The sequence below is a fragment of the Primulina tabacum genome, chromosome 9, assembly GCF_025594145.1.
Source record: "Primulina tabacum isolate GXHZ01 chromosome 9, ASM2559414v2, whole genome shotgun sequence".
Lineage (NCBI taxonomy): Eukaryota > Viridiplantae > Streptophyta > Magnoliopsida > Lamiales > Gesneriaceae > Primulina > Primulina tabacum.
Genome location: NC_134558.1, coordinates 38,417,234 through 38,434,908, shown reverse-complemented (window position 1 = coordinate 38,434,908; position 17,675 = coordinate 38,417,234). Strand labels below are relative to the sequence as shown.

General features: G+C 32.8%; 2 protein-coding genes across 5 annotated transcripts; one reads left to right on the top strand and one right to left on the bottom strand.

Moving 5' to 3' along the window:
• Positions 1-1,011: 1,011 nt before the first annotated feature.
• Positions 1,012-6,681, bottom strand: LOC142555946 (uncharacterized). 4 transcript variants are annotated; one of them, XM_075667115.1, is made up of 7 exons: positions 6,558-6,681; positions 4,560-4,851; positions 3,728-3,822; positions 3,467-3,551; positions 2,844-3,368; positions 2,148-2,485; positions 1,012-1,341 (listed from the first exon to the last, which is right to left on the bottom strand). In XM_075667115.1, exons 2-7 carry the CDS (start codon positions 4,726-4,728, stop codon positions 1,183-1,185), a joined length of 1,371 nt encoding a protein of 456 aa, XP_075523230.1. In that variant the 5' UTR covers positions 4,729-4,851; positions 6,558-6,681; the 3' UTR covers positions 1,012-1,182. The 4 variants fall into 4 exon arrangements, with proteins under 4 accessions (XP_075523230.1, XP_075523231.1, XP_075523232.1 ...); XM_075667116.1 differs by having other exon boundaries at positions 6,358-6,608; XM_075667117.1 differs by lacking the exon at positions 6,558-6,681 and adding an exon at positions 5,715-5,792.
• Positions 6,682-14,850: 8,169 nt separating this feature from the next.
• LOC142555944 (protopine O-dealkylase-like) lies at positions 14,851-17,542 on the top strand. The gene is made up of 4 exons (XM_075667114.1): positions 14,851-15,275; positions 15,364-15,611; positions 15,995-16,319; positions 17,121-17,542. Exons 1-4 carry the CDS (start codon positions 15,054-15,056, stop codon positions 17,370-17,372), a joined length of 1,047 nt encoding a protein of 348 aa, XP_075523229.1. The 5' UTR covers positions 14,851-15,053; the 3' UTR covers positions 17,373-17,542.
• Positions 17,543-17,675: the final 133 nt, after the last annotated feature.

Genomic DNA, 17,675 nt, shown 5'->3' with positions numbered 1-17,675 from the left:
CTAACCTCTTTCTAAGTCAGAAAGCACGACCTAACTTGAGCTAAGCTGATGATGAGAAAAACGTGGGGAAAGGCAGTAGCGAACCAACCCAAGAAAAACTAAAACACATCACTGCAAAAATGAAGTAGAAGACAAGGAAAGAGGGGGAGCACACATACAATTGAAATACCATTATCCAAGATATCTCGCAAAATGTTAACTTCCGAATTCTATGTACTGAGATCCTTAAAGTAGATTTCCACAGTGGAAAGAAGGAATAGAGAGACGAATAAAAAATAATAGAGAGAATCACAGGACCATATCATTTCCCTTTGCGAACTTTATAGAGAAACAGTTACATAATATACTTTCTTTCTGTTTACTGGTATATTTAAACCATGACTATAAGATGGAGTCAGTGGTTATAACCTCCCTTGAAAACCCAGTTATTTATTCTCGTTTCGTGAACGTGTATGTTCGTGGAATATTTTTTTAGTTGAGATTGACATGAAATCAACTAATTTTTTCAACAGCAGCTTTTAAGTTGTTAGTTTGTATGGAGAGTGTTATTGACAATGTTTCCACAGGTTAAAATCATGCCATCAAGTATGGAAAAGCGTGAGATCAAACAAACATGAGGACAACCACTGCAAATTTACTTCGCACTGTATCAGGTGTTTATAGAACAGAATAATTTCAATAAGCCAGATAACAATCTCACTGTCCAGATTCCATTATGCATTGACCACTGGATATAAAGCATCACTATTTTGCCCTTGTCCATCCTTGAAAAAGATTCTGTAGACATGGTTAATGCTTGGCATTTAGTCGGGAATGAAAGCCATACATTTTGTTAGAAGCAAGTTTTACAATATTTCACTAAAGAAACATAATTTATTGCACAGAAATCAATCCATACACATTCCGAGAAGCACTATGTCTATAGCTGTACAAGTTTTTAAAAAAGGAACCGTGTGGCCCCAACTTCTGGCATAAACTAACCTATCAGCCAGAGAGATTTACAAATGGGTAGGAAGAAATTATGTGCATGAGTTTAATCAATGAGCATTATCTTTTATCAGTAAATAAATTCTATCAACTCAAAAAAGATAGCGGAAGCAAACAAAAAAATCAAAGACTGTCCCTAAAAAGTTAACGAGACTGAGAGTAGTTAAAGAACTAGTGAGGATAGACGAGGAGCCCTTATTCCGTGTTACCAAATGTCATAGCAATGATGGGCCGTACATCATCCGCATCAACCAAAGTCTCTAAAAATGGAAGGAGTGAAATGAGGGCACAATCTGTCGGGTCATCAAACCAACTCCTAATAGGAATGCCGTTATTTACCTGCAGCTTGAAAACCTGAAACCATCACAAGCATAATGCTCAATGCCAAGGATATACTTATGACATCTTTAGGATCTAACATCTAAGGAGGATGCTGCCAACTGTTTTAAAACTTCGAAAGTGTTAATGATGCAGGCATGACAAATACATGCTCGTACGTTATAAGCATGGCAGAAGAATCTCATAAATAGGAAAATGTAGCTTTTTAAAGAATTCAACCTCGGGTAACACAGCAAAGTGACTTCAAGGTGAAACAGACTCGGAAGAGGGAGGAGAAGAAGGTTAGAGGGAGGAGGAAAGGACGCTCGAGTTTGGCTTAGGATTGGTGTAAAAATTTAACCAGTTTGTACTAAACAATATAAAAGTGATCCTATTTTCAACTATGGAATGTGTTTGTTGGTTTATCTCACTTTTATTTGAATCAATATATTGTTGGTTTATCCTCACCCAGTGTATGTTTACTAATATAAAGTAATATGGCAAGGTAAATTAGTGAATTAACTTGTATTTATATTAATCATCTGGGAGGATGTCAGACGCTGCACTTAGGATAACCCTTTATACTACCTAGTAGGAGTGCACTACCTATGTGGAGCACCCAGTGTCCTCACAAGATAATTAATGCAAAGGAGTATTGATTGACCAATTTAAATCTATATTAGTTGCTACATATGGGAAAGATCTTAGGCGACAAGTTGAAACTTTGTATTAAAAATTATTGTTTTTCAATCAAAATTTCAGGGTTAGAACTGAAACAAAGACAAGCACCGTATGCAACAAGAGATGCCAATAATTTAATGAACTACGAATATAGTTTCCACCTGTGGGGAGTTATCAATTATGGCAACCTTTGCAAGATCAACGCCTAAAACAGTTAGGTCTTTCACATAATTTCCCTCTAAAATGATGCATGATTCCCGATATGCCCGTTTAGATAAAAGCTTTCCTTCTGGATCCAGAATATCTAGGAGTTGTTTGGCATAGATGCTTTGGCTAGCTGTGAATACCATGATATCAAACAACTCTGCTACTCTTTTCAGGAAAACACCGAGGTGAGGCCTTTTTTTCACATACACGGTATACTCTTTCATGTTGAAGAAAATGGGAAATGTGAAGTCCGCGTCCTCACAATAATCCAACGTGGAATGAACAAGTGTTTCTGTACACATTAAAGGAACAAATCTTAAATCAAATTAAAAAAAAAAAGAAAGAAAAAAGAAACTGATCGACTCCTGGAAGTTACTTGAGCAGAAATTTGGATCTCCACCTTTTAGACCACTCAATAAAGAACATAAATACAAATAATTAAAAATTGTGTGATTTCATAAGATCGACTAATTCTCTAGAGTTTGGAGCTTCAAGCGTGAAAAGGCACTTCGCTTATTCATATTGAACCGTCAACGTACCCAGTCAAGGTTGCACAAAATGCATGAAATTTTGAAAAGTGAAAACCTCATGTAAAGTTAAATCAAATGATCGTTGTTCTATGCTTACAAATATTAAGGCAATGCAATTACCATCCAAGTCAAGTACTAAAGTGATCCGGCGGGTATCCTTTGTATCAGATGAATAACACAAAGACACATCTGTCTGGCCTGGTATATTTCTGATATACATCTGTGGATCAAAGCACTCATAATCTGGGTCATGACATGTATTTAGGTCAGACTCCAGATCGCAAGGTCTTAACTGATGGATAATATCGCATAAATTTGAATTTTCTGCATCTAAGATGGCTTCTCCTGATGTTTTGCTATCATGGTCCTGTCCAACATCAAGAGTATCCTTTAAAAAAGGCAATATCCTATAATTTTCAGCCACGTCAGAAAGTAGACCAGACTCTTTGCATTTGTAATCAAGCCAGGACATAGTGTCTGTTTTATCATCAAATATAGAATTGCCTTCAACATATGGACCAGGAAAAATACTCTCAGAGAAGTATAAATCTGAAGCATTGCATGCTTGAGATTCACGTTGGTTTCTGCTGGTAGCATCACCACTTTCTTTGCTATATAACTGTGGCACAAAATGATGGTCAATTCCTGCAGAGTAATGAGATGAGTAAGATATGATATCAATAAACTTTATGTTGTGCATGCTCCCCCAATTGTAAGGGTCGATATAAAACTGTAGCATATACCTTCATCATTGCGGAAATCTAGTGACTCTAGGATGGAAGAAAAAATCGTATCCACATTTGATGTGCAAGGGGATGGTTTAGTATCCTGCACGTATTCCATACAACACAATTAAGTGTGGCTAGTATTAGCAAATTCTTTATGTGAATTTCACAAATAAGGCTCTGAGAGGACTTCTCGGAAGCTTGTATCAAATCTCTACACTAATGAAACAGCAAAATTTATGCTAACAAATGAATTATTATAACAAAGAATGTGCTTACCAAATTATCTGCAGCTGAAGAATCAGGTTCATTGAATTGCTGCTTCTGCAAAAAATGTTCTACATCAAAAAATTCATCATGGTTGGTCTCAGGCCCTGCAATTTCCAGTGCATATACTTTATCGTAAAAAGAAGCTGAGTGATAAACCAATACGTAACAAGACTTACAAATATACCACTTGCTTACTTAATAATTTATCATGTATAGCATGAATTAGCATAGAAATATCAGCTAGAGATAGAATCTTAAAGGAGGTATACAGTATGCAATTGCAGAGTACAGAAAAGAAATAGAACTGCCAAGGGAAGTAAAATAACACAGTGTTTTGTAAATCAGCCTTTCAATCTCCACATAACCAGTGGCCCATAAATCTTAGCCAGGTGATACCACATAAAGAATCCAGCCGTTTGTATGAGGCACCAGAATGGCTGTGGTCGCAATTGGGGAAATATTTGTCAAATTTTTCTCTCCTTTTTATTCCCCTATTAACTGATTTTAGATAGGTCCATTTTAAAAATCATACATGGTCACCACATGATTATTTCATGGCAAACTACAGATACAAGATTAGTTACAAGTTGGACACAAATTCCAAGCTGGAAAAGAGCTAGCAAAGCTGTGAAACTGGAACTATAAACAACACTGAGCTTTTTAGACCAAAGAAATGACAGCTTTTTGTGGAAATATGAGATCCTAGTACCCGACCCACATCCCCATAGAGAAAGACGAGGATCAAATAACAAGCAATGACACGTCTGGGGCAGGTAGTGGATGAAAGTCCTCCCCCATACAGTCTAGTGAGGCTGAAAATCCAGGATATACTCATGCTTACCATGAAAACTATTCTGAATATAAGTTCCGACTTCTTCCACATTTTGAGAAATTCTAGCAGGAGAAAGAGGATTCTTGGATATCACACATGACTTCCGACAGACATGGAGATCATTTTTTTCAGCAAAACAGCCTGTGGTTGACTTGGTTTTCATTCTTAATGATGGCATTTGATCTGTATTTATGATATGTTTAGCAATACTGAATCAAAACCCCCTTTCAGGTAACAAGAATCACAGAAGTCTGCGAGGGGAACAAAAGCTTTCCTATACAATCAGATCAGCAACAAGTGACTGCAAGGAAAAGACAAGTTTCCATAAACGGGTGTTTCACAATATAACCCAAATAAATAAGGCAGTTGACAGAGAAAATAGAACAATCAGGATTGATTTCCTTAAGGAAGAGCACAAATATAAAATAGATTTAGGAGGTTCCACATAAAAAACAGGCTTATGAGATTACAATATAAAAAAAAGGATTAGCGGGTTACAAATATAAAAAAGGTTTAGAAGTTTAGTGACTCATAATCAATGCTACATGTACAAGAGCAAACTCTTGAACACAAAGAAACCACCTTTCAAGTCCCAGTGTTGGTAGATTAGTATGTCAGGACATGACAATAACTTCGTGTAACTATATCCCATTCCAACTCAGTTTAGGGGAAAATATTTTAAATTATTGATGGATTTTCAATACTACACATAAGACTACCCTAGTCATTTGGATTAGCTATTTTTGTAACAGATAATGAAGGTGTTACTCATGTGAGTCTATTGGGTAAAATATTGGTTGTGCAGGTCAGCATGCCTACGCATGACCTTATAAAGCTTTCGAATCCTTATAGTCAAGACATCACTTGTCACTAAATCTTCCAAGTCATCAGCAAAATTCAGAAAACAAGGGTGAAAAACGAGAAAGAATATTGTTTCAGCGGTGTTAGCATTCAAAATCTGCAGCTCTTCAAGTGCAAAACATGCCAGGTCAACATTTAGATGCATTAAAAAATTATCTTGTTCCAAAAAAAAATTGATCAGCCAAAGCACGAATGAAATTGTCTGATATAGTAGGTAAAACTTAAAAAAAAATAACATTGCGAGCTTGTGGATTACTCACAATTACAGTAACAATTTACGCTGTGTCAAAAACAGAATATTACCTACTTCCGACCGTCATTAGCTTAAGGAAAATGAAGAAATATCTAGGTTGATTACTTTCAAATCAAACAGAGACCCGAGAAATATTCAATTAGATCTGAAGGACATCACAGTGTTAAATAAAGGCGATAAGCCAAAAAGTCTGCAATGTACATGTTTTCACCCACTTTGGACCGTATCTTTGACTCGAATAACTAGTACAATCTTCAAGTAAAATAAGAGAACACCCCTAACCTATCTAGCCGGAAACCCAAAAGTTTTCGGAGGAAAGCATAAGAATCTAAAGCACAGCAGTAAAAAATTTCAAGTTCCTTCCAAGAGAACCCAAATTATTCAAGAAAACCCCCGAGGAAAAGAAGTCAATCCAACTCAAGCAAGGACTTCATTCACGGAGAAGAAATTTGAAATTAATAACAAAACGAGAAATCAAATGTCTTTCAATCCGGTGAAAAAACCCTAATCGAAAAATCAGAATTCGCAAAGCACAATAACACGAAGCAAACCCGTAAAACCGTCAAAGATTTTTCCCATAAAACCCAAACTATTCAAGAAACCCCGAGAAAATGGAAGTCAACCCATCCAAACACTTCCCCCAGAACAAACATTTAAGTCGATAAAACATAGAAATCCACAATTCACACTTATTCCACAATTCAAACCCCGATCAACTAAAACATCAGCATACAGGAATTCAACACTCGCGACTCAGAACTCAATGATCACAGCAACGCACACAAAAATCGTTTTCACTTCATGGGTGTATATGCAAGTAAATTGCCTGGTGTGCAGCGAAACACATACTTCTTTTTAGCACAATCAAAGTTTGATATTGCCTCCCTGTTTACCTGTGGAACACCAAGTCCTCTCTCTCTCTCTCTCAACGCGCTTTCCCCCTGTAGAAATTGGTTGGCATGCGGGTATTTATACTCAGAGGCTGCGTGCTGGATAAGTATACTTACTTTCGTGATAATCTGCAACTACAGCGATAAAGGAGAAAATTATATTTAAATCCTCGTATTGTTTTATTAAAATAATTTTGTCCTTAAATATTTGAATTCAACATTTTTTTCCCTCAAAATTTTAAAAAATATAACAAAAGTAGTTCTTTTTTAATTTTATGTTTAAATATAATGATATGGAGTAAATTATCAAATTTATTATATTTTAGAGCGAAAATTGACAAAATAATTTGGAAAATAAATTTTTGGCAAAATAAAGAAGCTAAATAATAGAACATCTACAATATAGATACATATTAATTATATATATGAACAAAACTTTATATTAATTTTGTACATAAACTTTATATTAATTTTGTACATAAATTATAAGCACAAATAAAACTTATATAAACATATCAAAATTAACTAAAATTTGAAATTAAAAACTTATACATTGAATCATTTTTAAATACAATTTTTATAAACAATTTATTATTTTTTATAAAAAAAATTATGATTATAAACTTTGTTAGTTCAGATACTAAATTTTAGATTTTTTTTATAAATAAAATTTCGATTTTGCTTAAATATTAATGTAAGAATATTATTATTGTTGCTGTTTTTATTTCTAAGATAAATTGTAAAAACTTTCAAACTTTTAAAATTACGAAGTTAGCATTTGATTATTTTTAAATTATGTAATAAAAAATATTTTTAGAATAAAATATTAATGATTTTTTATTTTTATATCAAAATTGGGAAAAAAAATGTTTTAAAACTAAAATAAAAAATTGATAGTTCCAGGATTAATTTTGGTCACTAAAATTTAATAAATATCATAAATTAGTCTCCGCAAATATATTTAATTATAAAAAATGGCCATAACTAATTCTGTTGTAATTTGGAACTAAAAGTATTGCGTTGAAATGTTTAGAGACAAAAAAAATTGTGAGTCGGTCTTCTGTGAGAAAGTTATACATATTTATATTTGTTAGACGAATCGACCTGACTCATATTGTAATGAAAATAATACATGGATAGTTCGGATAGAAAATTTGTTTCGCAAAATTGATACGTGAAACGGTCTAGTAAAAGTTTTGTGTAAATTTATATATATATACACTTCCAAAAGTATACATATATATTTTCGATAGATAGTAAACTTCATTTATACTTAAAGTGAAAATAATATTTTTACCATAAAAATAAATATTTTTTTCATAAATCGAATCAGATTCAAAATCAATCTCACTAAATTGATATGTGATATCATGTCACGTGAATTTTTGCGTATTTTCAAATGATACATGATCCAAAATTAAAATTAAATTTTACCCTTAACCTAAATTATTTTTAATTAAGTCAAATCATTATTTATTAAATTCATTTAGGTACTTTTTTACTTTCAATGTTATCTTATTGATTAATTTTTTTAAATATTACTATATTGTTAAAAATTATTTTATAATAAAAAATGTCATATTTTTATATTAAAATAGCATAATTATTAATTAATACAAATGTATTTCATGAATTAATTATATACTCAGACATGAACATCTTTTAAAAATAAATAATATATACACCTAAAATACATTTTTAATATGTTGATAAAATATAATAAAATAAAAATTAATTGTTTGAGCCAGAAATATTGTCGTGGGACGAGATCAGAGTGATCTAATCACCATTTTAGTTTTTCAAAATCTGATATTGATCTGTCACGAATTCAGAAAATGTTGAATATGAAAATTTTAGATCATGAACAAAAATAAATATCCTAAAAAGAAAATTGGTCGCACTTGGCAGTCGGGAAAAAATCGGCTGCACTTGGAGGTAGGAGCACTGATACAACAACACGTAAATATCATTTGTTGTCCCGATTTGTTTGATTGCGAGGATTGAAATTTTTTACACTTGGTTTAGACATTTATAGCAATCTTCGTAGTTTTTCAAATTGTATATTAATTTAAATATAAAAAGATATTTATTTATTGTCCACGACATTTAAAAATCTAATTCGGGAAAAAATCGTCTACACTTTGAGATCGGAGTACTGATACAGGCAACATGTACATCTCATTCATTATCCCGATTTGTGTGATTGTGACGATCGAAATTTTTTCCACTTGATTTAGACATTTTAAATAAATTTCGTGATTTTTGGAATTGTACTTTAATTTAGATATAAATATATATTTATTGTATTTTTATCAATTTATTTAATATATTTTATTTGTGTATATTATATATACACAAAAGTTGGATCTCCTGGACACTTATATGAACATCGATGATGTCATGCCAACATAATAGATATATGATTTCATTGTTTCTAATAGTTTGACTCATCTCAACGATACTCATATAGGTGCTCAGAGTAATTGGAGATTATATATATATATATATATATATATATATATATATATATATATATGTGTGTGTGTGTGGTTAGTCATTGCAATTTTCCTTTTTAGTCATAAATTAATACATTCTCTATTATGAATATGCGATTTTTTAGTAAGACTGATCGCTTGTTATTTTACTAAAAACTATAGCAGATGAAAACAGTGCAACTCAAATATTCTAAACCGTATAGAAGCAGAAATGACACGCTTCAATTGCTTTACTCAACAAGAACAATTATTGCATCCAATATATATTTTGAATATGATTGAAATCTACTATAAAAGACTATTGAAATAGCTTAACTTGATGTTAAATGAATTTGAAAATCGCTCGAATTTTAATGATCTAAATAAATCGAGGATTTTGAATTTATCGACCCAAATACTAATGTTGATTCATCCAAGACCTTAAATTTAATATGAGAAGATTTTGGATTATCATTTTCCAAAATTTAACTTGTGCATTAACAATCAGAACAGATTTTAGATATAGGTATTATTACAATTTCAAGAATTTAAAATTTTCCACCTATTATATGGTTAATGCTTAAATCCAAAAGCAATCTTATATAATATTGTATCTCACTTTTAGATTTTTTATTTTTGATATTAATTTTATAATAAATTATTATCAACATATTCTACAAAAATATATATTTCAAAACTTCAGCCTAATCTCAAATTATAAATAATATATGTGCTATCCTATGCTCATGCAAAAACTACTGAAAACGGTAAACATTTCTATGCGAAAACCTGTCCGAATTTTGCACGATCACAAGGGTTCAAGATTCTAGATGCTCTCTCTGATTCTGCACCCAAAAGACAAAGATTTGTTAAATCTTCAGATACCATGTGTGCATGGTTCGCTTGTCGCGGTCGCGGAGATCGGAACGGATGCTACCGTTCCAATTATAATGAAATTTCGCAGAACGGTCGCGGAACGGATATTTAAAAAACATATTATAAATATATAAAAATTAAAAATTTTGGAAAATATTTAGAAATATAAAAATTAAAATAAATATCATTTAAATAGATTATTTGATGTAAATAAGAAATTTAAATATTTTTAAAATTTTATTAACAATTTATTGAACACAATTTATATCGTCATTATATTTAAAATATTTCCAACCATATCAAAAATTAAATATACTATTAAAAATTATTTGTATTTAATTAATTAAAACTTTAAAATATTTTCGATTGGATATATATATAAGTTCGCACAAATTTGAATCAATTTAGAGTGATGGACTAATAATAAGCATCAAATCTTATATAAAGTGATGTTACAAATTATTTAACATCAATTAAAATAGAAATATTTTATAATTAACTTAGTTTTTTCAAACTTTGTAATGAAAATTTCTCAATAGAAATAGTTAACTTGCGGTCTCTTCTTTATTAGTCTTTCATTGATGGATGCAGCGGGAAGAAGACTTAAGATTCACCATCTCACATCAACCGATGTGCTTTGCTTTCCAATGTTCCTAGTGAAATTAATGTTAAGCTTATTAAATTACTCATATCATATGATAATATAATAACAATGAGAAATGAAATATAAGTTGATGAAAACAAACATTTATATAGAAAGGTACCTGTAAATGTTATATTATCGAGACTAATACCATGAGAAATGACGTGGAGGAACAAAATCATTAGTGTATTCTTTTTCGGGGTTCAGTTGAGAAAATTGATGTCCACCATATGGTTGCTGATATAAACCAGTGTTAAATTGTCCTAGTGGATATGCATTGAATAGTGGATTTGAAACTGAATGTATATGGTGTAATGAGGGAGAATTTAATAATGTATCGTCACGACAATGGTAGCAACGATTTTATGTATATTAAATCCGTCGCTACATACATAAAACCGTCGCGAATTGCGTTTCGATTCCGTTCCACCGTTATATCCCCGTTTTCCACCGTTACATCCACGTTTTCGGTATATGAAACGCCGATACAAACCATCAACCTACATACCCCGGAACCTCGTCAAGGTTGCTGACATTCCGGTTCCGGAACGCCCGTTCCGGCCGTTCCGTTCCCGTTTCGGTGAACCATGCATGTGTATATCAACCAATATATACGGTAAGATCAGCAATTGTATCGCGTGTCAACTGTGATGGGTAGAAAATGCAATGCTTTGAGGCCTTCCACTTTACCCACATGACAGTATCAATTGGTATCTCTTGTTCCATGAAATTTCAAAAGGATCTAAACTTAGATAATCTTCCAGGTCCAGTAAATCTTGCGAACAGTCCACAGAAACTCTTCCAGGACGTAGTTTGAGTTGGTTGTCGCGGAGTTAACAATGGCTGCCAACATCGAAGATGGAACATATAATTTTTTCCCACAAAAAAGTTGGTAGGCCAAAAAACTAGCAAGTCCTCTATGTTTATTTGATGTGAGTAATTAAACGGAAAAAGAATGAGGCAGCACCTCGGTAACTCCAGAATGTTTCCCATTTTCTGCTCCACCATTTGCAGTTGCGGTTGCTTCATTGTATAACAGAGTCACTCTGTCATCAAAAGATTGAACTGCATCATTCTCCATCTCAGAAGAGGTTTCCTCTGAGATGCCAGCTTGCCGCTCGACACAGCTCTCTCCTTTCTCTCCAGTTTTTGGGCCGCTAAATTAATCTTAATGTCTCGTAATATTACCCATTTCGGCCTCTCCGGTAATCTCTCTGTTAATTCACATTTTCCCCAACAAAAACAACATATGTTTTATTACCCTGGATTAGAATATAATTTGAAACGACATAAAAAACAATTCACATAAATTTGATAGTTAAAAAGAATAAATTATCGTTGCAGAAATTCACTGCAGCCTTTTTGATGATTAAAATAAACTTGAGTCGGCCTTCAACATAATATAATATAAAATAAATTTGATAGTTAAAATAAAATTGAGAATTACATATATCACTTATTCATTCATTACTTACAAATTTTGAAACCAAACTCATACAATCATTAAAAAAAAAAAGACAAAAGAAAAAGGGGGGAGAAATGAGAAATTGGTTCAAGGACTAGAGTTATATAAAATATTTAGAAAAAAATAATTATGTTTATTTTGTATCGATGCTTTAATAAAAGAGAAGGTCTATTTTGCGACGGTCTCACGAATCTTTATCTGTGAGACTGATCAACTCTACCGATATTCATAATAGAAAGTAATATTCTTTCTTGGATGACCCAAATAAGATATATGTCTTACAAAATACGACCCGTCACATAAGTTTTTGACTTAATAAAATACTTTGATCATCAATTGAGAAGAACGTTAGAAGATCCGAGAGATCACATCAAAGTGTGTACTCGGAAAACTATAAAGCTTATTGAGCATAAAATAAAAATATGCCTTACAATACAGAAATAACGATCTTTTTATGTAATTCTCAAGATGAATATGGGCCTATTATTGGGCTTAAACCCATTAATGATTACACGGGTCCATTTCCTTATTATATTAATTTTAATTATATTTTCAACAATTAATTTAAATGTAGTTAGATTAATTATTCTAAAATATGTTATTATCCATAATTAATTACTTTATTTTATACAAAATTTATAATAAAAAATTGAATAAACCCCAAAGTTTAAGGATAAAAAAAGATTTTTTATATACGTGTGTATATATATACGTCAATACTTATTAATCACGTGTTTAAAATCTTCAATTCCGCGTGTATTATTGAGACGGGGACCAGTATTGATAAAAATAATGCACACATTGCACGTGCGGTAGGTGAATATGAGTGTTCATGTGAAACAGGAAATTGAATAGGAGTCGGTCGATTCCATTCACGTGAGCAAGTTTCTATATATTTAATTATTTATTATACCCCTTCATTTGTTAATTCAAGTCGAAATAAATTTAATCTAATAATTTTATTATCAGGCTATACTTAAAAACCAAAACACGCACTTAATAATATTTTCTAGCATGAACTAAATTAAATAATATTATTATTTTATTAAAAATTTATATTAAATATATTGTATGTTTGGAAAAATCGACCTCGAGCCGGAATCTATCCCAACCTTTGGGATAGCTCCGTCCTTGATTCCTTTTATGTGCATTGAGCGGGAACCGGCCCCATACCCCAATTTTTTCAGATATTTGGTTGGCATGTTGATAGGATTTGGGAAACTAAGGTATCTAAATTGTGATTGTTGTCATAGATTGAACAACAATTGGATTCGAGTAAGTATTTGAAGAAATACTTCAAGTATTAACTAATTAAGAATTTAAATCCACTGTCAAAGTATATATGGCAATTTCCTCCGAACCCACTGGAGGATCCGATACTCGACCCGAATAGAAGAGGGTATGGAGGGATTTTTAGACTCGATTAAATAATTGGGTAATCGGGTATGGGGATTTTCGGGTTTGGGTATGGAGACGGGTTTGATATAATCCGACCCACACCCGACCCGAATACTCGTTTAAATTAATATATATATATATATATATATATATATATATATATGTATTATATTCATTAAAGATTCATCTTCTCAAATCCAAGTACTTTTGTTCAACTAATATAAACTATTTTTAATATTTTGTTATTTTTTCTATAAAGTTTATTTTGCAAATTTTTATCATTAATAATTTTTCTTATTGTTCATTTAAATAGTTTTTTAAATATTCATAACTTCATTGAAACAATTTAAATTTGAAAAAATTCAATTGTATATGATAATAGGGTATTTGGGTAGGGTATGTGTATCCGATAATCCGATGAGTATGAGGATGAGATTCAATACCCGATGGGTATGAGGATGAAATTCAATACCCGATGGGTATGAGGATGAATTTAATAAATGGGTATGACGATGGATGTATGAAATCCGACCCATACCCTACCCATTGTCATCCCTATATTCAAACAAACCAGTGGATTTGAAGTACTTAACTTTCAAATTCATAAAACCAAATGCTACCTCAAGGAATGGAATTGGTTGAATGTAGGTAAGGTAAATTATATTCACAAAAAATCATGTGAAACGATGTTATGAGTCATTTTTGTGAAGCAAATCTTCAAATCGATGTGACTCATGATAAATATTATTTTTTATGTTAAACATATAATTTTTTACTGCGCATAGATAATGCTGACTAATTATAAATATAAATATGTAAGATCGTTTTACATGAGATATATTCAATCATATTTTAAAAACATCCGAGTACAAATATCTGAGCACGAGATGAGTAAATATCATGACAACATAGCTAGACGGATTGTTTTTCATTTGAGATACAATTGTCCATTTGAAGAATTATTGAGATGAATTTTTCCGAGTGGGGTTTGCTCTATTCGGCTCCCACATGCCTTGTTTGGAGCTCCACTCTAAATGTTTCAGACTTCCAATCCATGTCATTATACGTCTCATACTTATCTATATTTCAACCGATTATTACATACACGATTCTCATTTTTCGTTAATATATATATATATATATATATATGAGAAACATAAACGGACATTGATATATAATATATACATATATATAAAATTTTGAGAAACATAAACGGACATTGATATATAATATATATATAATGTCCGTGTATGTTTTCTCAAAATAAATTTATAAATGTATTAAAAAATAATAGACAGATTTGACATCTTGCGGTATGCCGACATAAATCTTAGTCAATATAGAGTTGTATGAGTTCGATCGAAAATCCGACCCAAGCCAATCTAATATAATAAATAATAATCGACTTAAAAGTAGGCAAAAAGTAAGACTTATAAACTCGGTTTATTTTTTTAATTAAAACATGGCATTGCGCTGGCGAATGGGAACAAGGGAAGTAGTCTAGAATTGAAATATGTGAAAACTCGAATAATTTCACGTCGTATTATATTTCGGAGTGGACAAAGTTTTGGTAGTCACCGCGCACATCTATAAGAACCAGCAACCAAGCTGGTTTCATTGCAGAATTAAGGTTAAACGCCGAAATGGGTTTCAGTGTTCAAGAAATGGTTAAAGAGCCCATTTCGGAGATCCCCACGCGTTTCCTCGTCGACCAAGAACCTTGTAACGTTCCAGATTCGTCGGACAGCGGGGGTTCTTCCTCGGTAATCCCTGTAGTCGATTTGAGCAGCCTGCTTTGTGCAGAGACCAAGAATTTCGAACTCGAGAGGTTCCACTCGACCTGCAAAGAATGGGGAATCTTCCAGGTAACCTGTATTTTCCACATAATGATAGAGGTTTGTTAGTAATAATATCGTAGAAAATTATTGGAAAAGCGAAGTGAATTGCATGCAGTTGGTGAACCATGGTGTGGACTGTTCACTGGTGGAGAAGCTAAAGCACGAGATTCAAGAGTTTTACAAACTTCCGGTGGAGGAAAGGTTGAGCTATAAGGTAAGAGACGGGGATTTTGAGGGGTATGGGAACACTATCATTTTATCTGAGGGACACAAGGTTGATTGGGCAGACAGATTATACATCATCACCAACCCCATTAATAGAAGGAAATCTCATCTCTTTCCTCAGCTTCCTTCACCCCTCAGGTATGTTTCATATGTACTAGCATCCCTATCTTTATGAGAATTTTACCTTTGATTTATTCAACCATGAGTAATCAATAATAGTGTCTCAAAATCAATATCGAATCAATGAAAAGGTATTGTCTAGAAGGTAACATGTAACAGAAAATTGTACAGAGGGCCGTCAACCTCGCTGGAGGTCCAAAAAGGGTGGCTTCAGGTCGCCGGAGTTATTATAGTAATTGTATCATCGACAAATTATAGTGTATCGTGAGGCGTTGAGTATGAATAAGTAGCAACGATGAGCTTGTTAATTCAGCACCAAGTGTTTCGTTTGCATAGAATCATATTTTCCCTCTTACCAGAATACATGCGATCCATGATATATCATTATACAAAATTTGTAGGGAGACAATAGAGAGTTACATATCAGAATTACAAAAACTTTCCATGGCCATATTTGGATTGATAGCAGAAGCCCTGAAAATCGAGTACACAGAAATGGAGAACATGTTTGAAAATGGAATGCAAGCAGTGAGAATGACTTACTATCCGCCATGTCCGGAGCCTAACAAGGTCATCGGGCTGACGCCACACTCGGACGCCAGCGGAGTCACTATTCTCCTTCAAGTCAATGGTGTGGAGGGATTCCAAGTTAAAAAGGATGGAGTTTGGTTGCCTGTCCGGTTCCTTCCAAATGCCTTTGTTGTTAATTTAGGAGACGTATCCGAGGTTTGTCTTTTTTCCCCCTTATTTTTACCAGATCTTAATTTATAACGAATCCAGCGATACTTGAGACTGTTATTGCATCTCATATGTTTGACTGGAAAAAAACCCTTGATTTGGATTGTATATTTTATCTTCAATACTGATGGACTCAGTCATCCATGTGAGCTTTGACCTAATTACATGGCTTAATTGGTATCAGTTCTTTTTAATCCAAGTACTTATGGTTAGGATAGAAGTCCTGAGTTCGAGCCTGGGGAGGCACGTACTCCAGTAAAATTCCACAAACTATCATGAGGACTGTTATTACAGGACTCAAAAAAAGTAGGCCGAAGGGCCTTGCAAGAGTTTGAAACATGTCAATATCTCATTTAATTTGGTTGAGTACATATGTAAAAAGGATTTGTAGGCAACCATATGAAACATACCAAAACTTCAACCACTAAAATTCTCCTCCCTCCATATCTCATATAGTTGCAACGAAAGGATTCTTGTGTTTATTGTAGGTGTTCTCGTAATACTCACGTAACAACGTTTATATGTAGTTGGTTATCAAAATATCGTAGGATGATAGAAATACCTATCATAGATCCTGGATCAACACTAGACCTACATCATATGTCTTAATAAAATACAGTTTATCATCAATGCATTTGAACAAATTTAAGTGATAAACACACACTTGAGATACGTTGATTTTTCAAAAGATTTGTCTAAAATCCAAATCCATCATTTACAAGTAATGATATAGGAATTGAGTTATTTTAATATGCTACATACATAATGACATTTATGCATGGATTGTAGATATTAAGCAATGGTTTATACAAGAGCATCGAGCATCGAGCAATAGTGAACTCGGAAAAAGAGAGGATCTCGTTTGCCATGTTCTTCAACCCAAAATTCGAAGCAGAAGTAGGGCCGTCGCCTTCCGTCGTACGAGTCGATCAGCCCCCGTTGTATAGGCGCATGATCATGGAGCAATACGTTAAAGATTTCTTTTCACAGAGGCTCAATGGAAAAACATTCCTCCAATACATGAAAGCACGGAGGAATTAACTCTACTCATTTGTATTTTAGCATGAGACATGTCTGTTTACTTCGGTTGTCAAGGTTTGGTAAGAAAAAAACTAACGCAAACCTCATCTTTTTTAACTTTTCTTCTTCTTTTTTTTTTTACTCCGAAACCAAAGAAGATATTTATTTAGTAACTTACATATTTGACCATACATTTCCTCCACTGGTTTGTCATGTGTTGTGTCACGAGGGAAGCAAGCGGAGAATTAAATCGAGTATATACATATGCATATATATGTATTTCCTCCATTGGTTAGTCATGCACGAAGAAGGCAGAGAATTAAA